Raw genomic sequence first — 20,768 nt, 5'->3', positions numbered from 1 at the left:
TTTTTGAGATGGAGTCTTGCTCTGTCACCCAGGCTGGAGTGCAGTGGCATGATCTCAGCTCATTGCAACCTCCACCTCCCAGGTTCAAGCAATTCTTCTGCCTCAGCCTCTCAAGTAGCTGGGACTACAGGCACATGCCACCACACTTGGCTAATTTTTTAATTTTTAGTAGAGACAGGGTTTCACCATATTGACCAGGCTGGCCTTGAATTGTTGACCTTGTGATCCACCCGCCTCGGCCTCCCAAAGTGCTGGGATTACAGGCATGAGCCACCGTGCCTGGCCTGGGGATCAGGGTTTTAAAGGACAATTTAGCAGGTGGAGGGAAGCTCGTGAGCTGGGAGTGCTGATTGGTCAGGTCAGTGATAACATCATAGGGAGTAGAGCTGTCTTCTTGTGCTGAGTCAGTTTCTGGGTATGGGGCTACAAGATCAGATGAGCCAGTTTATCAATCTGGATAGTATCAGCTGATCCATCAAGTGCAGGGTCTGCAAAATATCTCAAGCACTGATCTTAGGAGCAGTTCAGGGATGGTCAGCATGTTGTAGCCTTCAGCTGCATGACTCCTAAACCACAATTTCTAATCTTGTGGTGAATTTGTTAGTCCTACCAAGGCAGTCTAGTCCCCAGGCAAGAAAGAGGCTTGTTTTGGGAAAGGCCTATTATGTTTTAAACTATAAACTACAAATTATGTTCTCCCCAAAGTTAGATCAACCTACACCCAGGAATGAACGAGCAGAGCTTGGAGGTTAGAAGCACGATGGAGTTGGTTAACTCAGATCCCTTTCACTGTCTCAGGTATAGTTTTGCAATGGCAGTTTCGGTCCCTCTCTTTAGGTTTTATAACCCTTAATCTTAAGGTGTTGGCTAACAAAGATGGAAAAAGGGCTGATTGATTGTACTCACATAGGCTGGGCTGGGCTTCCAAGGCTTGCATGTTAAAGGCGATAGTATTGTCATCTATAGTTTTAGTACAGAATTTAAGGGAATAGCATGCTATAAGGTAAATGATGAGCTCTAGGATAAGGAGTGCGATTCCTAGTTTTAAAAGTAAAAATCTGAAAGCATTATTTTGGGAACTTGTAGCCTACAAAGCTTTAGGATTTAGTCCAAACTGCAGGAAAAAAACCTCAAGAACAGTTAACAACAGGTGTACTATAGTGTTTTCTTTTGAAGCATAATTTTTCTCTCTCCAGTTCCCATTTTTATTTAAAAAAATCATGATAGAACTAATTTGTTTATAAAATGAACTTTAGTCTTATTGTAATTGGCCTCATTATTTGCATAAAGTACAGCAAGATTATTTTTCACATAGGCTTTTTAAAATTGGCTTTGGTGGAACTTTGTTCCATAAGGAATCTCAGATAAGATTTTTTTTTTTTTTTTTTTTTTTTAAAGCTGAGCCCAGCCATGGGCTTGTACCTCAAATACCTATGAGTTGAGAAAATTCCTCTCCTCTTGAGGTCTCAAGATAACTTGGGATTCCTCGGTCTGTTAGAAAGTAACATTTTTTACTTACCACAGATCAGGAACCTTGTATAGGGACTGTGTGGACAAGGTATGAGGCCAGATTTCCCAAGGGGCTCTTATTAGCTCTATGAGTCAACCTTGATTATTAAAGAAAATATGCCATTCCAGTGAAAGTCTTGGTAAAATAACCAGTTTCTCCATTTGTGTCCTGTTACAAAAGAAAACAGATTCTAATTGCACTTATGCAAATAACTATACTGCCGTAAGTTGAGAATATTCACAAATAGTTTCCAAATTCTGGAGAAATTAGGTAGAGAAACAAATATGCTCCAAATTTTGTTTATAGGAGTATATTTTACTTAATTGTTAAAAGCTGTAAATAGCTCAAAAGTTTTCTTGGCTCTGGAAAACAAAAAGGATCAGCAATGTTTTATGCAAAAAAGTGAAAAAGAAAGATTACTTTAGTCTTCTAATAGTTCAGTTCCTTCAGTTAACTCTTGTTCTGCTTGATATTCATGAAAATTTCAGCTCTCCCTTGGAGTCTTGGAAGCTTTTCTCTTCATTCTAATGTCATAATTTCCAAAGTTATAAGAAACTTGCATTCAAGAGTACTTGTGAAAGTTTTATAACTGATTAGAAAACCACCGTTTAAACGGGATCAAAATAAGGTAACAATTGCCTATGGATGACAAAAAATTTTAGGGCAGCCATAGTTAAAGATACAATTGACAAGGAAATTTGTTACCTCTGTGGCACACAGTAATTTAACATAACAATTATAATTATTAATGATAACATACTAAGTCATATCAGAATTATAGGAGTTTCATATAATTTTGGAACATATGCCAATAACACATTTATGCAAATATAGCCCAAAGAAAACCAAGCACCATTTCAAATTTTACAGTGCTTTCTGTATGATTTTTGTACCAAATAAGCCAAATGCATTATTTTTGGACTTCAGAGGACCTAATGTCTAAAGGATTAATTAGGTCAGAAAATGACATACTTTATAATTTGATTTTAGAAAGTTTGTCAAATATCAAAGGCTTAAAACAGTGGATATAACAAAATGAGATCACAGGTTATTCACTTATCCAAGGTGGTAACTTGAAAAACAAATGTTTTTAAGGCAAAACCCTTTACTCTGACAGAAGAGTCTTAGCTTTCCAAATAAAACCCAATGGAGATAGCCTGAGGCCAACTGAATCTGTATTTTGTCTCTCTTCCCCATTTTCTCCCTGCCATTTACCCAAAGGGGCACAAAAAAACCCCTTTTATTATCTTTTAATATTATATAAAAATCTTTTTCAAATGAGAAAACCAAATTTTATGTTTGTATTAGTGCATGTTTAATGTTAAAGCTAGTTTTAAAAATATTATATATCTATGTAGTTTTAATTAGTTTGACCATAAGGTAAGATTTTTATAAACTTTTTTAGAACCCTTTGCAATTTTCTCCATAGAGGTTTTTTTTCTAAAGAAAAATTCTTTTAAATCTCTTATTACCAGACTCTAGCCAGAATAGCCAATATTTCTTTTTGAATTCTACCACAAGTAACTTTCCACATGAAATTAGTAAGTTTTAACTAAGGTTATAACTTAACCATGGATGCATAAAGTGTTTTAAAGAGATGGTAAGCATTTTTTTAAAAAAATAAGATTTATAATCTCAAGGGTTGCTCAGAGAAAGGAAAATTCAAGGCAGGAAATCAGAAACTATCATTGGGAGGTGGGAGGAGGGAGTTTAATAAGTGGCAAAGTTACACAAATAATAAACCAGCAAGATACTATTCCAGAAACCAATAATTGAAACCAGGCTGCCATTGTCAAAAGACAAAGTGTTAGGTACTGAGCTACCTGGCATTGAGCAGTTTTTATTGCTCTTCCCAGAAGAAGTCTAGAGTAGACAATTTCAAGCTTGCAAAGGCTCTTAACTGCTCAATATAATTTTAGGGCTATGATATGAACCCCCAAATTTTTGTCTTCTGGGTGGCAGAAACCAAGAGAAAGTATCCCCATGTGGTCACAAGTTTAAGCTCTCAAGGACACAAAACAAGACAGAGAAATTTCATCCAGTATTGGTTTGAGGGACTCACAGCAAATTTTGTAACTGACCAGCCTGCTGGGCCAGCTTAAAAAGCAGCCTTATAGGGGTCCTAAACCCTTGTTGTATCCTGTGATACCCATTGCAGAATGACAGAGAAAGACAAATTCTTAGCACACAAGATTTGCTACAGCCTCAGACTAGTTTCACAAATCCTTTTTTTCTATCACTCAAACTCATGCACAGGAAACAAATAGTGATGTCTGCTATTTACATATACACATAGAGAAAGACAAGAGAGGGAAGGAGACCAGAAACTTGGCTGGTAAGAATTTCATATACTTTTTTTTTTGTTGTTGTTGCTGGCATACTGGGTTTCCAGGTTCCCTTTCTCTGCAGCTTCTAGAAGAATGGAGCATCTTTTGATGACCCTGCCCACTATTCCATAGCTGTGTGGTTCAAGCCACTTTACAAAAGCCACTTTTTCTGTTTTAGGGAACCAGAGGCAAAAGATTCTCAATTTTGCAAGATGTTTCCCAGTGGGCTACATGGTGAACCAAATTAACATTTTCCATTCTAGCAAAATACACATAACAAAACAGAAACCAGTCACCTCATTCAGCACCCAGTATCAACCTGGTAAAACTGAAACTTTCTCTTGTTGGTCCCTGTTGTCTTTGATCCACTCCAGGTGGGGAAGGATGACCTCTGAATGGTTCACAATGGGTGGGCTCCGGGCAAGGTGAAGAGCAGATAGTCACCCTGAGACAGGCCTGTTTAGTTTTCTTTTGGGCTCATGGAATGTGACCAGACAAGGAAGCTTCCCTGAGTTAAAACTGCGGGACTTCCATAGACAATTCCTTCTGAGATCCCCTCCACATATACAAATACACACCAAGACAAGATTAACAGAAAGCCTTCCAAATCAGATTCCTAACCAAGAACTCCAAGAGTATCCCTTCCAAACTATCCTCCTATTCTCAGTCTGATAAATTTCCCTGAAATCTTTCTGATTTATGAGAAGTCTCCTGAACCAGGACTTCCTACTAGTTAGGGAGAGCCAACCACGACCCTCCAGGAGTTGAACTGAGACAGACACCCCACAGTGGGGCTATAGACAAACTAAGACCCTCAAAGGAGCTGAACTGAGATAGACACCTTGTGGGGGAGCTACCAACAGACACCCCGCAATGGGGCTGTGGACCAACACCCTATCATGGGGCTACAGAACCAGTTGGGAGAATGGAGGAGGCATTGGCAGCACCTAGGATACTCACAAAATCAGACACCTTGTAATGGGATTATAACTACAGACACTCTGCCATGGAGCTACAGATACCCTGTGAGGGGGCAACAGTTACAGGATGTCTCTCCAGGACTATTTCTCCATTACAATTAAATCTATGCACATTGGGTGGGCAGTACCCTGCTAAGAGTACTAGAATCAGCCCCCAGTCCAAGAGAACTAGGCAGCCAGTTGGGCTGGCCTCTGGATCCATTGCTAGAGTGGGGGTACTGAACCATGGGCTGGTAGTCACAAGGACATTCCTGGATGAGCCCCCAAATTTGTAATCACCCAGTGGTTTCACCTTGCTACTGCATAGGCAGAACCAATTTATCAAAATCGGAATTACAATAGGGAAAGAGTAATTCTCCTTCTGTGCAGGAGACTGGAGTTTTATTATTACTCAAATCGGTCTCCAAAGAAGTTTGACTAATGAGGTCTGGTGGTGTGTGCTAAAACCAAGAGAGCACGCAAAGGCATTTATAAGGTTCTGTCCTCATTATCTTTATCAGTAGATAAATTTTTGTAAGTCTGCCTTTCAATCATATACAAAGTGGTAGGCTGGATGCAGTGGCTCACGCCTGTATTCCCAGTACTTTGGGAGGCTGAGCCAGGTGGATCACTTAAGGTCAGGAGTTCAAGAACGGCCTGGCCAACATGGTAAAACCTCATTCTACTATAAAGACAAAAATTAGCCAGGCATGGTGGTGTGGGCCTGTAGTCCCAGCTACTCAGGGGGCTGAGGCAGAAGACTTGCTTGAACCTGGGAAGCAGAGGTTGACGTTGCACCACTGTACTCCAGCGAAAGAAAGAAAGAAGAAAGAAAGAAAGAAAAATATAAGAGAGAACATAATTAACTTACTTTTCTGTTATTTGTTGAGAAAAAATGGGGTAGAGATGTCAATTTTACAGAAGTTTGTAAGTTTTAGCACATATTCATTTGTTTCAATATCTTTAGGATATGGGAAGTTGGGCTTGTTTAATATCTCATATTAAATTTTCTGTTTAACCCTCTCTCTTTCTCCTCTCCTTCTCTTCCCCCTGCTTGAAGCTATTATCTCTTAGTAAATTGGGTGTATGCCTAAGGCCACAGTCAAAAAATCTAGAAAAACTAGGATTATAACCATAATCTCTTAGCTCACAGAGCTTGCAATTTTCATTATATCAGTTTCTTAGTAAAATTTGTTCCATGAACTTTAAAAAAATCATAATAAAGCAGTCTAATGTAATGGATAAATCTGTCCACTTTGGAATCAGGTTTAAATCTCAGTTCTGCAACTTGCTAGCTTTGTTTGGGTCAAGCAGTGTATCTCTCCAAGCCTCAGTTCACTCGTATGTAATATATGACTTATTAATATCATATATTATGTAATGTCATATATGTTACATAATATATGACAATATGTAATATGTGACATTAATATTTACTTCAAAGGATTAAATGAGATGAGTAAATTGCCTGATGTGTTTGTGGGTATGTGTATGTAGATATAGCATGTATGGCATATAGTAATTTAATATTTCTATTATTCCTATAACAATATCTTTTTTATTTTTTTGTTTTGTAGATGCAGCCATCATGGTGTCTTGCTGTGCTATTTCTTGGTCAACTGTTGATTATCAAGTAGCTTTAAGAAAATCCTTGCCTGACAAAAAGCTTCTTAATGGGTTATGTCCCAAAGTCACATATCTCTTTTACAAGTTGTTTACATTATTATCGTGGATGCTGAGTGTTGTACATCTACTATTCCTAAATGTTAAGATTGCTTTATTTCTGTTGTTGTTTCTTTGGTTGTTAGGTATAATATGGGCATTTAAAAAGAACACCCAATTTTGTACTTCTGTAGGTATGGAATTCTTATATAGGATTGTTGTTGGATTCATTCTTATCTTCACATTTTTTAATATTAAGGGACAGAATACCAAGTGTCCAATGTCTTGTTATTATATTGTGAGGGTACTGGGCACTTTGGGGATATTGATTGTGCTCTGGGTTTGCCCCCTCTCTATTTTTAATCCAGGCTATTTTATACCTATCAGTATCACTATAGTTCTTACTCTTCTTCTTGGAATTCTTTTTCTTACTGTTTATTATGGAACTTTTCACCCAAACAGAAGGGAAGAAACAAGACGTGATGAAATTGATGGAAAACCAATTCTACGAGAATGTAGAATAAGGTATTTCCTAATGGAATAAGCTATTCATTTATGATATATGTTTTCTTATTTTTTGTGTCATTAGTTAGTAAAGGAACTGTGTGTTAAGTGGGTGTATTGTCTCTTATTTTTGCTATCTTTAATTTGAAGTTAGTTCTGGTACACTAATTGTGAATAGGAGATATATAATAATATTTTATTATTTAAATTAATTTCTCATTTGGTTTTGAAGATCTTGGGCACTCAGATATCTTTCTACTGCCTGGTAGAGCTGCCATCTTGAGCCTGAAATACAAGAAATAGTCTGGTTTTCACAACTAGGAGGCTGGAATTGAGCTTCCCTCCAATTTTCCTTCATTGTTCCTGAACCAATGCTACTGTATCTGTTGCGGAGAACTGCAAAGGGAAGAAAAAAGCAGAATACTTATTTTTTTTTTGTTTATTGTCTTGATTCAGTGCATATATTTGAAGTTGGGGACAGGTTGAGTACAGGAAAATGGAAGGAAGGGAAAGAAGAAGACAAATATTTAGCATTTACTGTGCCACAAATTTTTAGTATCTACTGTGCTTTTATCTATGAAATCTCCAATTCAGTAAGTACAAAAGACAATTGTTGTACATTTGCGATGTTTGACATTTCATTATTTACTTATTTTCTAGCTTTTCTAAATTAATGCACTCAACATATAATTTATATTCTATTTGTGCTAAAATAGTTGTATCTAAATAATACTTTTGAATTATTTTTATTTAAAAAATTATGGTAAAAATATATAAAATTTACCATCTTAACCACTTTTAAGTGTACAGTTCAGCAGTGTTAACTGTATTCACCTTGTGCAACAGATCTCAAGAACTTTTCATCTTGCAAAACTAAGACTATTTACTGAGCAACTCCCCATTTCCTTTTTCCTTAAGTCCCTGGCAACCAGCTACTTTAGATACCTTATTGCTGTGGTTTGCATGTGTCCCCAGATTTCATATATTTGAAACTTCATCTCCAGATTTGTATGTTGATGACATTTGGGGATGGTGGGGACTTTGGGTGGTATTTAAGATTAGATAAAGTTGTCAGGATGTGGTCGTCATGATAGGACTTGTTGATTTTATAAGAAGAGGAAGAGAAACCTGAGCTAGCACACTCCTGCTCTCACTATTTGATGCCTTCTGCCATGTTATGATACAGCAAAACGGCCCTCACCAGATGCCAATGCCATGCTCTTGGGCTTCCCAGGCTCTAAAACCGTGAGTGAAATAAACTTTTCTTTATATTTTATTACCCAGTCCCTGGTATTCTGTTATATCAGTAGAAAGACTAAGATACATACAAGTGTAATCATATTGTATTTGTCTTTTGTTACTGGCTTATTTCATTGAGCATAATGTCTTCAAGCTTCATACTTTAGCATGTGACAAGATTTACTTTTTTTCTTAAAGGCTGAATAGTATTCCATTGTATGTATATGCCACATTTTCTTTATTCATAAATCAATGAATGGATTGATGAATGGATATTTGGGTTGCTTCCATTTCTTGGTTATTGTGAATAGTGCAGTAGTGAACATGGGTTTACAAATATTTCTTTGAGATTCTGCTTTCAGTTCCTTTGGATATATACTAAGAAGTGGGATTGCTTGATCATATGGTAATTCTGTTTTAAATCCTATTCAGAAGTAGGATTGCTTGATCATATGGTAATTGTTTTGAAGAACCTTCATACTGTTTCCATAATGGCTGCATTATTTTACAATCTCACCGACAGTGCATAAATGCCCCAATTTCTCTATATGCTCACCAACACATGTTATATTCTGTTTTTTTTTTTCTTTTGATAATGGTTACACTGATGAATGTGAGGTGATATCTCTTTGTAGTTTTGATTTGCGTGTCTTTAATGATTGGTGATGTTAAGCATCTTTTTATGTGCTTATTGGCCATTTATATATCTTCTTCGGAGAATAGTCTATATCTAGTTAGTGGTTAATATCCAGAGTATATAAATAAACTCTATAACTGAGCAACAAGTAAGAAGCCTAGATAGCCTGATTAAAAATGGGCAAAAACTCATAGTAATATGTCCTCTATGCTAGTTTTTGAGAAAGTTAAGTAGTGTGAACCATTTACTCTTGCAGGAGCTGGGAAATCTTCAGTTTACCTTAGGCACATGATCCTTGTATATATGAACCACAGTTATTACATAGTTCCCTGTTTCAGCCTGTTTGGTGTACATGTTTGCATGTATGTTTGTGAGGGTGAAGCTGAGAAAAGAAATTAAGCTGCTTGGCAGCACCTGAGTCAAAATCTTTGAGTAATAAAGGCCCAAAAGACTTTGAATCATAAAGTGAAAGTATTCTTCGTTTGTTTCTAAAGATTTGAATGTCTATGTGTTATTTCCCTTCAGCCTAGATAATTTATTATAGCTTTTTCTGTAGTTTAGATTTGTTAGTGATGAATTCTTTTTATTTCTTTAAATCTGAACATATCTTTATTTATCTTTCATTCTTATGGGATATAGAGTTCTGAGTTGACAGGTTTTTCCTTTCCTGTAAGCTTTTTAAAGACATGACTTCACTATTGTCTAGTCTCCATTGTTTCTGATAAAAAGTTAGTGATCATTTACATCATTATCCCCCTGTGTGTAATTTGTTGTTTTTCCTCTAGCTATTCTTGAGATTTTTACTTTAACTGTTGGTTTGCAGTTGTATGACTACTGTGTTCATGGATATAGTTTTTTTTTTTCTTTTTTGTATTTCTCCTACATAGGGTTCTCCAAGTTTCTTGAACCTATAAATTTTTGTCTTCTATTATATTTAGGGAGTTTCTGGCCATTATTAGTCTCATATTTTTTCTGCCCCTTTATCTTCTTGGACTCCACTTCCACATGTGTTAGACCTATTGATATTCTCCCACATATTCCTGAGGCTCTGTTCATTTTTTTCCTGTTTATTTCTCTGTTCTTTAGATTGTATTTGTCTTCAAGTTTATTGACTTTCCCCCTATCTTCAGTTTGCTGTTAAGTTCATATAATGAGTTTTTAACATTTTTCAGATATTGTATTTTTATGTTCTTAAAGTTTCCTTGAGTTCTTTGTATAGTTTCTATTTCTTTGCTAAAATTTTATATATTTTTATCATAAGCATATTTTTTTAATATCCTTGATCATATTTAAAATAGCTGCTTAAAAACCTGTCTACTAATTCTAATTCCTGGGCCATTTTGAGATTGGTTTTGACTGATGGCCTTTTCTCTTGGGTATGTATTACATTTTCATGTTTGCTCATATGGCTACTAATTTAAAATTGTGTTCTGGATGGTAAGAATGATACAGTTTAGACCCTCTTGATTCTTTTCATTCTTCAGAGGAACTTTTTTTCTTTTCAGCAGGCAGTAACTTGAACTTTAAACTCTAAACTCTAAATAATCTTTATTTGTTTAGCCTTCAGTGGGCTGCTTAGAGTCTTCCCCTTATATGCATAGTTCAAGGTCAGCCTAAAATTTGGGCAGAATTAATATGTGAAGTGAGACTTCCTTTTCTGTTGGTTCTGTTTTTCTCCTAGATTGTCCACCTCATTTTTTAGCAGTTGTTGTCACCACATACACTGTTTTCTAGGCCTTAAAACCACTAAGACTGTAGATTTTTAAATTGTAATTTTGTGTAATTGATATGCTGAGTGGGGTCTGTCCTCATTCAGTGCCATTTCATCTTCCAGATGTTGACCTCTTTCCAGTGTCTGCTTGTTTTTTTCTGCTGTTAAGTGCTTTCAGGTAGTTGTCAATATGTTGACTAGAGTTCATAGTGGTTAGTTGTGAGAGGATTTGTAGAGTAAGAGATATACTCACCTTTTTTTTTTTTTAATCTATGACATTTTCGGTAATCTTTCTGTAATGCTTATCAATATTTCTGTGAGCACTTTGGTAGGCTGAGGCAGGTGGATCACCTGAGGGCAGGAGTTTGAGACCACCCTGGCCAACGTGGTGAAACCCTGTCTTTGCTAAAAATACAAAAATTAGCCAGGTGTGCTGGTGGGCGCCTATAATCCCAGCTACTCCAGAGTCTGAGGAAGCAGAATCACTCAAACTCAGGAGGTGGAGGCTGCAGTGAGCAGAGATCATGCCACTGCACTGCAGCCTGGCTGACAGAGTGAGACTTTGTCTCAAAAAAAAAAAAAAAAAAAAAAAAAGGACTTCCTGTAATATTTACTTAGACAAGGTGTGTAAAGCTTTTTAAAAATTTAATATGTAGTCCTCTCTCTTCCCTACTTATGACCCTGATAAAAACTGCAATATAGATATTATTATCATCACTACCCTTTAACTGGGAGAACCAACATTCATAATGCTGAAGTAATTTGCCAAAGTTCACACAGATCAAATCTTAGGCTTTTTTGCCTCAAGGCTGGTTTATTTTTTGTGAAACCATGGGTCTTTATCTGATGAATAGGTTACCAAGAGCTATGCTAAGTTATGCATGATTTAAAAATTATTATTTTGAGACAGAGTCTTGCTCTGTCACTCAGGCTGGAGTACAGTGGTGCGATCATGGCTCACCATAACCTCCAACTCCTGGGTTCAAGTGATTCTTGTGCCTCAGCCACCCAAGTAGTTGGGACTACAGCTGTGCACTACCATCCCTGGCTAATTTTTGTATTTTTAGTAGAGATTGGGTTTTGCCATGTTGGCCAGGCTGGTCTTGAACTCTTGGCCTCAAGTGATCCACCTGCCTCAGCTTCCCAAAGTGCTAGGATTTCTGGCATGAGTTATCATGCCAGGCCTAAATTATTTATTTGCCTGTGATACAATTTTTTAAAAACTCTAGCCTAAATATTTTTCAGCTTTAGCTCAAGGTAGGGCTGGAATTGTGTCACTGTTAGCTTGAACAATTCAATTAACAATATATGTAATGGGAAAAAGGGTAGGAGATAATATATTATACATCTACTAAAGAGCTTGAATGCTAATTGTTTCACACAAACATAGATTAAGTATTCATGCCATCCAAAAAACATTTTCTTATTGGTTTTATAGCCAAGAAATAAATGAGAAGATCCTGGTCAGATGTTTTGGCTAATCAGTAAGCTTTTAAAATGAACTTTTAATCATAGAATGAACTTGATTTTATCCTCTTATGTTCTATATGGCTTTATAACACTTTTAAATTTCCCCAACTAAATTATGAGCTTTTTCTAGGTTATTATGCGCATATACAAGGCATTTTGAAATTTAAAAAAGCAGAAAAATAATTTTGAGCAATACTTTCATAAAAGAACACTCGTATGCTCCTATATACATTCACATATTCAAATATGAGTACTATGGGTCTCATAGACTAGTTGTTCTTAACCTTTACTGTGCATCAGAATCACCTGGAGTGCTTTTTGAAACAAATTTCTGGCCCCTATCCTGAGTTTCTTTTTAGTAGGTCTTAGGTGGGGCTTGAAATTTGCAAGTTTTAAAAAGTTCCCAGATGTTGATAATGATGCTGTTCTCCCTTCCCTTCTTTGGGAATCCCCGTCGACTTTTGAAGGCTGATCGTTAATAACTAGTTTCAAAATAGCCACTAGAGGGCAATGGAACCACAGATAAATTGGATGTGCTGCTTAATTTGTTCCCTGTTTTATGCGATAAACTATGTATTGCTACAAGCCGGGAGAACACCAAAGCCAAACATTAATTTCCTGCACAATATCTTGATTCTCATTTTCAATTGTAATATACAGAAAATCTTGTCCTTGTGATTGTGGGAGTCAGAGATATATTATGCGTGTTTAACTCTGGCTGATGCCCCATTTAATGATTACAATAAATTCAGAGTTGGACTTTTCGAGGTGAGCATTTGTGCATATACCTAGTAGTCTATGGTGTTAACATGAACCATTTGTGGTTTCCCAAAGAGGCTATATTTTGGTATTAGATCTAGTTTGTTACAGAGATGATTATATAGTTAAATGATATCCATCGTTTTAAGATTTGTGCTTTTTATTTTGTGAAAGCGGGACTTAAGTACTTTTTAAAAATGTTAAACAGTATATAATAAATATATAAGTATATATGATCTACAGTAAACAGTATGTAGCATATAATTATATTCCATAAAGAATATAATTATACGTTCACATCCTCAAATATGAATAGTGTGCTTCTCATAGACTAGTGGTCCTCACCCTTTAGTGTGCATCAGAATCACCTGGAGTGCTTATTGACACAGAATAAAGAATATAGAATATAAAGAATATAATTATATATAATATAAAATATAACTATATATAAAACAAAATATATTATAAATGCATATTTTATATATAATAAAATATAATAATATAGAAAACAATTATATATTATGATTATATTCTTCATAGACTATAAAGGTCACAGAGCATAGGGAATTTGCAATTTTTTTCTTCTAGATAAGATTGTTTTGATGGTAGGAAAGGACTAGAGGAAAATCAAAAGATGTATTTTGCAAGAATGTTAGATTTTCTTTTTGCCAAGACTGGTACAGAAATTGAAAGTTTCTTTCCTTCTTCTTTTTTNGAAAAAAAAGAGATAAAAGAAAGAAAGAAAAAAAGAATTAAAAAGAAAAAGAATGAAGGAGAGGAAGAAAGAGGAAAAGGAAGAGGGAGAGAGAATGGGGGTGTTGCTTTATTGCCCGGGCTAGAATGCAGTCTAAAAATGAGTATGCCTATAACTGTGCTTAATAATGGAGACACACAAAAAAAAATGAGGTAAGAAAATAACAAACAAGCAGCCAACCAATATTTCATTTAAACCTGTAAGTAGGTGTGATGTGGTACTGATAAGAGTATGTATTTTGTGTATTTAAAGTGGAGAGATCTATAAATGTTAATTAAGTTTACTTGTTCCGGATCTGAGTTCAAGTCCTGGATGTCATTGTTAATTTTCTGTCTCATTGATCTGTCTAATATTGATGTCGAAGTCTCCCACTATTATTGGGAAACTTAATATATGTGAGTTTAATACTGCCGTTTAATGTTAGCTGTCTGTTTTGCCCATTAGTTGATGTAAATTCTTCATTATGTTGATGCTCTTTACTTTTTGGTATTTTTGGTATTTTTTAGAAAGGCTGATACTGGTTGTTCCTTTCTATGTGTAGCGGTTCTTTCAAAAGCTCTTGTAAAGCAGGCCTGGTGGTGATGAAATCTCTGAGTCCTTGCTTGTTCACAAAAGATTTTATTTTTCCTTCACTTATGAAGCTTAGTTTGGCTGGATGTGTAATTCTGGGTTGAAAGTTCTTTTCTTTAAGGATGTTGAATATTAGCCCCCACTCTCTTCTGGCTTGTAGGGTTTCTGCTGAGAGATCTGCTGTAAGTCTGATAGGCTTCCCTTTGTGGGTAACCCGACCTTTCTCTCTGGCTGCCCTTAGCATTTTCTCCTTCATTTCAACCGTGGTGAATCTGACGATTATGTGCCTTGAGGTTGGTCTTCTTGAGGAATATCTTTGTGGTGTTCTCTGTATTACGTGGAGTTCAATATTGTCCTGCCTTGCTAGGTTGGGAAAGTTTTCCTGAATAATATCCTGAAGCCTATTTTCCAGCTTGGATTCTTTCTCTTGGTCACATTCAGGTACACCTATCAAATGTAGATTAGGTGTTTTCACGTAGTCCCATATTTCTTAAGAGACTTTGCTCGTTCCTTTTTATCCTTTTTTCTCAATCTTGTCTTCTCGTTTTATTTCATTAAGTTGGTCTTCAATCTCTGATATCTTTTCTGCTTGGTCAATTCGGCTATTAAAACTTGTGCAAACTTCGCGAAGTTCTCGTGTTATGTTTTTCAGCTCCATTAATTCACTTATATTCCTCTCTAAATTGTGTATTCTTGTTAGCATTTTGTCAAACCTTTTTTCAAAGTTCTTAGTTTCTTTACATTGGGTTAGAGCAAGTTCTTTTAACTCACAGAAGTTTCTTAACATCCACCTTTTGAAGCGTGCTTCTGTTAATGGAACATACTCAGTCTCCATCAAGCCTTGTTCCATTGCTGATGAGGAACTGTGATCCCCTGTAGAGGGAGAGGCGTTCTGATTTTGGGTATTCTCAGCCTTTTTAGGCTGTTTTCTTCCCTTCGTTGTAGATTTATCCATCTGTGGTCTTTATAATTACCGTCTTTATAATTGGGTTTCTGAGTGGACGTCCAACTTGTTGATTCCCAGCACCGGAATCTGAGCAACCCACTGCGCTGGCTAAAACAGCGGCATTAAGATTGATAGCGCTTTTCTAACTCTGCACCAAGAACCGCCACACCAAGGCAAAACCGCCTCACTGGCCACAAGAGTCGCGCTGGCAATCTGTGGGTCTCCTTTGCTGGGAATCTCCTGGTACATTAGCAACAAAAATTCATCTGAAAGTGTGGCCTCCTCTTGTTCTCTGTGCTTTCACTGGGAGCTACAATCCCGAGCTGCTAGTGATCAGCCATCTTGGATCTCTCTCCAAAAGTTTCTTTCCTTCTGCTGTTGCTGCACTTTAAAAATTCTCTCTTGATAGCACTGTGGTTTGAATGTTTGTCCTCTTCAAAACTCATGCTTAAACTTAATCCCCAATGTGGCAGCATTGAGACGTGGGGTCTTTTTTTTTTCGGATTCAGGAGTATATGTGCAGATTTGTTACATGGGTATATTGTGTGATGCTGAGGATTTAGCTTCTATTGATCCCATCACCCAGGTAGTACCTGGTAGGTAAATTTTCAACACTTGCCCTCTTTCCTCTCTTCTTCCTTTTGGAATTCTCAGTGTTTATTATTCCCATCTTTGTGTCCATGTGTACCCAATGTTTAGCTCCAACTTGTGAGAACATGTGGTATTTAGTTTTCTGTTTCTTTGTTAATTCGCTTAGGATAATGGCCTCCAGCTATCCATGGTTCTGTAGAGGACATGATTTTGTTCTTTTTTATGACTGTGTGGTATTCTCTGGTGTATAGTTACCACATTTTCTTTATTCAGTCTACCATTGATAAACACCTGGCTTGATACCATGTCTTGTTATTGTGAATAGTGCTGAGATAAACATATGAGTGCAGGTGACTTTTTGGTAGAATGGTTTATTTTCCTTTGGATATATACCTAGTAATGGGATTGCCAGGTAGAATGGTAGTTCTGGTTTTAGTTATTTGAGAAATCTCCAAACTGCTTTCCACAGGGACTGAACTAATTTACATTCCTACCAACAGAGTATAAGTGTTCCCTTTTGAGAGGTGGGCCTTTAATAGGTGATTGGGTCATGAGGGCACTGCCTCATGAATGGATTTATCCATTCATGGATTAGTGGATTAATAGGTTAATACATTAATGGGTTATCATGGAAGTGTTACTGGTGGCTTTATAAGAAATAGAAGAGAGACCTGAGCTGGTGTAGTCAGCCCCCTTGCTATGGGATGCCCTGTGTGACCTTGAGCCTCTGAAGAGGGTTCCCACAAGGAAGAAGGGCCTCACCAGATATGGCCCCTTGACCTTGGACTTCTCAGCCTCCTGAACTATAAGAAATACATTTGTTTCTTTATAAATTACCCAGTTTCAGGTATTCTGTTATATTCAATAGAAAACAGATTAAGACAGATAGATAGAGTCTTAGATACCTTTCTGAGTCGTCTTAATTCTTTGCTTGAGGCAACAATTACTTTTAATTGCATTGTAGAAATTTTTATTTAAAGTCCAAGGACTGGAGTTTGATGCCTAGACTTGACATTATTTTTTGGATGACACTGATGAATCATTTAAGATCCAGTTTCTGCACATGTAGAATAAGAATTACATATTTAATAATAATAACGCCTCCATGAACTGTTGTGAAAAATCAGTGAGGTGCTATATGTGATAGGAGGGAGCCCAGGAAACCCCCCTACCCTCCACAGGAGACTGTTACTATCCCTGAAATTTTCTGTTTTTGGTATTCTTTCACCAAGATAGTATTTTTTGAACTTGATTTTGATGTTGTTATTTTATATTTGTAAAATTACTTCTACATGTACGAGATAGCAATAATTACATACAAAATTTAGAATTGGCCGGGCGCGGTGGCTCACGCCTGTAATCCCAGTACTTTGGGAGGCCGAGGTGGGTGGATCACGAGGTCAAGAGATCGAGACCATCCTGGTCAACATGGTGAAACCCCGTCTCTACTAAAAATACAAAAAATTTAGCTGGGCATGGTGGTGCGTGCCTGTAATACCAGCTACTCAGGAGGCTGAGGCAGGAGAATTGCCTGAACCCAGGACGCGGAGGTTGCAGTGAGCCGAGATTGCGCCATTGCACTCCAGCCTGGGTAATAAGAGTGAAACTCCGTCTCAAAAAAAAAAAAAAAATTTAGAATTATATTGATGATGGTGGTGACTCATCTGGAATGGCCACTATGAAGATGTGGGTTGCAGCAAGGGAGGTGTGGCTGGGGAGAGCCATACCTGTTCTGCAGAGCCAGTGGGGGCAGGAACAGGTGGGAGCTCTGCTTCCTACTGAGTCAGAGGGACAGGAGACCTGTGTTCCTGGGTGCAACTTTGGGTGCTAACAAGCATGGGAGTGAGGCTGGTGGGGGCTGTGGAGAGCTCCTTTCAAGCCTGCAGGTGCCCCTTGGCATGAGGAGCCTGGGCACCATGGATGGCATGTTGATGGTGGCAGAAGGCAGACAGGTTCCTGGTGGAAAAGGGCGGGTCCCCAGTAAAGCCCTACCTTCTAGCCAGGGACAGCTTGAAGCCTGGAGGCCAGGTGGTCAGTTCTGGGTTGAATCCACTGCCCAGATGAGAATTTATGGTGCTTTTTCCAGGCTTGCCCATGGACGCCAATGGACCAATCAGCATGCAATTCCTCCCTTCTGAGCCCACAAAACCCCCAGACTCAACCAGAGTCACAGAGATATTGGGACTACAAGCTGCAGGAAGGAGCTACCTACTTCAGATCTCCTCAACTCTTCAGGATGACCTGCCTGCAGAAAGGAGCTACTGACCATGGGTCTCCTCTTTGCTGAGAGATGGACACTTACCTGGATGACCTGCCTGTGGAAAGGAGCTACCTACCATGGGTCTCCTCTCTGCTGAGAGCTAGACATTCATTGATTGGGATAACCTGTCTACAGAAAGGAGCTAACCAAAGGAGCAACCCACTTCAGGTGCCCTGATAGTTGTTCTGTCGCTCAATGAAGATCCTCTCTGCATTGCTCACCCTCCAGTTGTTTGCATACCTCATTCTTCCTGGATGTGGGACAATAACTTGGGGCCTTCTGAATGGTGGAACTGAAAGAGCTGTAACACAAACAAGGCTGAAAGATGCTCCATGCTTGCCACATTGCAGATGACGAGAAGGACAGAAGCACTACAGCCCTTCTGGGAGTCCAGAGCTCAGGGCTCCCCAAACAGGGCTGTAACACCCTCTTTGGGGTTCTGTGGTTACTTGTGACTTCGAGCTTTCAGGTGCCACCACATTCCCCTTGTCCAGATGTTGGTGCCCGCAGAGGAAGCTACTTGTGGTACATCTGGTCCAGCCACAGCCTTGCATGGGGCCAGCATCTGTGCTAGTGCCTGATGCTGTGCCCCCTGCTGCAGCTGGCATGCCTGGCTGTGCACAGTGGCTGGACCCATGATTGCTCACTCACACACCCCTCACCACCCTGCGTCTGGCTTGCCCTTGGCAGGCATGGGATCCAGGCCAGTTTGTGAGTTGAGCACAGCCTGCCAGGCCATATGGATGGAATGAACCCAGCAGGTTTAAACAAAACCCAAGCAGAGGCATCACTGGCCACAGTGGTTTCTGGCTGGTGAAGTGACATTCTTAGGGTGTCACTGTGACTTTATGACAAATAAGTTTAATCCTTTTTTAATAACATTTTAGTTTTTCCTTAAAATGTTGTGTGTTGTGTTTATTCCTGATATTTAGAAAATATAATCTACAGAGATTGTTGAATACAAGTAGTAATTAGATCAGGAATAAGGCTTAAATTGTAAGTTATTTTCTGGGATTTGGAAGTATATATAAATGTGTGTGTTGTGTGTGTGTGTGTGTGTGTGTGTGTGGTGTGTATGCATGAATGGACTTATGTGCATGGTAGGATTTCATCAAATATTTATTGATATTATTACTCTTATTTTTTTCTGGACTATAGAGCCCCTTTAGCTATGGTTGCTTTAAGGTTAAACAATGGTTTATTTATAGCTTTGTTTTGTTTCTGGTAGTGTGTCTTACTAACTAGAATATGAGCTCATATAGATCAGGGATTGCATTTCTGTGTTGCTCAGTGAACTTTGCATAGAATTTCCAGGGGTTTCTGTTAGCAGCAGAATACTGTTACTTTTTCTGAGCTCCTAGAGAAGTGAATGGAGTATATTTTTTTTCCCTAGGAAAATCATCTGATTCCACTTTGGGAGCAATAAATCAATCCATCAGCATGTGCTTTTGAGGGCTATCTATGTATTCAGCAATGTTCTAGGATGTCTTAATGAATACCTGTTGGATAATTGACTGGTTTCCACTCCAGAATAGTGATTTAGGTTTTCCTGGTATCTGTAAATGTAAAGCTTTTTTAAAAATTGCAGATAAAATAACTTTTTTTTTGCATTTTCCAAGGATATAAAGATTGCCATTGGAGTCAGGTTTCCTTTTAGAAAACAGTTTTCTTGATACATAATTCACATTCCATACAATTCAACTGTTTAAAGTGTATAATTCAATGGTTTTTAGCTTATGCATTAAAATAGACTAAAACAATTAAACGTTTTCTAATGTCTAAGTGTCACCACAATCAACTTTAGAACATTTTCATCACCCCCTAAAAAACTCATACTTTTATCCTTTCTGTGATGGTTAATTTTATGTATCAACTTGGCTGGGCCATGGTGCCAAAGTAAGTGGTCAAAAATGTTATACTGGATATTTCTGTGTAGATGTTTTTGGATGAGATTAACATTTTTATTTTATTTTATTTTTTTTAAAATTTATTTTATTGCATTTTAGGTTTTTGGGTACATGTGAAGGACATGCAAGATTGTTGCATAGGTACACACGTGGCAGTGTGATTTTCTGCCTTCCTCCCCATCACCCATATTTGGCATTTCTACCCATGCTATCTCTCCGCAACTCCCCACCCCTACTGTCCCTCACCTATTTCCCCTCAACAGACCCCAGTGTGTAGTGCTCCCCTCCCTGTGTCCATGTGTTCTCATTGTTCAACACCCGCCTATGAGGGAGAACATGTGGTGTTTGATCTTCTGCTCTTGTGTCAGTTTGTTGAGAATGATGGTTTCCAGGTTTATCCATGTCCCTACAAAGGACATGAACTCATCGTTTTTGATAGCTGCATAATATTCCATGGTGTATATTTACCACATTTTCCCTGTCCAGTCTATCATTGATGGGCATTTGGGTTGGTTCCAGGTCTTTGCTATTGTAAACAGTGCTGCAATGAACATTCGTGTGCATGTGTCCTTATAGTAGAATGATTTATAATCCTTTGGATATATATCCAGTAATGGGATTGCTGGGTCAAATGGAATTTCTATTTCTAAGTCCTTGAGGAATTGCCACACTGTCTTCCACAATGGTTGAACGAATTTACACTCCCACCAACAGTATAAATGTGTTCCTATTACTCCACATCCTCTCCAGCATCTGTTGTCTCCAGATTTTTTAATGATCGCCATTCTAACTTGCATGAGATGGTATCTCAATGTAGTTTTGATTTGCATTTCTCTGATGACCAGTGATGATGAGCATTTTTTCATATGTTTGTTGGCCTCATGTATGTCTTCTTTTGTAAAGTATCTGTTCATATCCTTTGCCCACTTTTGAATGGGCTTGTTTGTTTTTTTCTTGTAAAT

General features: G+C 37.8%; 1 protein-coding gene across 3 annotated transcripts in view; it reads left to right on the top strand.

The window, feature by feature from the left end:
• The window catches only part of XKR9 (XK related 9), a 71,281-nt gene extending 64,211 nt beyond the window's left edge, over positions 1-7,070 (top strand). For all 3 annotated transcript variants that reach the window (XM_037744253.1, XM_017544605.2, XM_017544606.2), the window contains one exon: positions 6,374-7,070. In XM_037744253.1, the coding sequence (XP_037600181.1) occupies positions 6,374-7,002 (629 nt within the window). In that variant the 3' untranslated portion in view covers positions 7,003-7,070. The remainder of the gene's footprint in view (positions 1-6,373) is intronic.
• The last annotated feature ends 13,698 nt before the right edge of the window (positions 7,071-20,768 follow it).

Source organism: Cebus imitator, unplaced genomic scaffold (assembly GCF_001604975.1).
Source record: "Cebus imitator isolate Cc_AM_T3 unplaced genomic scaffold, Cebus_imitator-1.0 Scaffold9, whole genome shotgun sequence".
Lineage (NCBI taxonomy): Eukaryota > Metazoa > Chordata > Mammalia > Primates > Cebidae > Cebus > Cebus imitator.
Note: the sequence above shows the minus strand (reverse complement) of the source record. Positions and strands in the feature narration are given on the sequence as shown.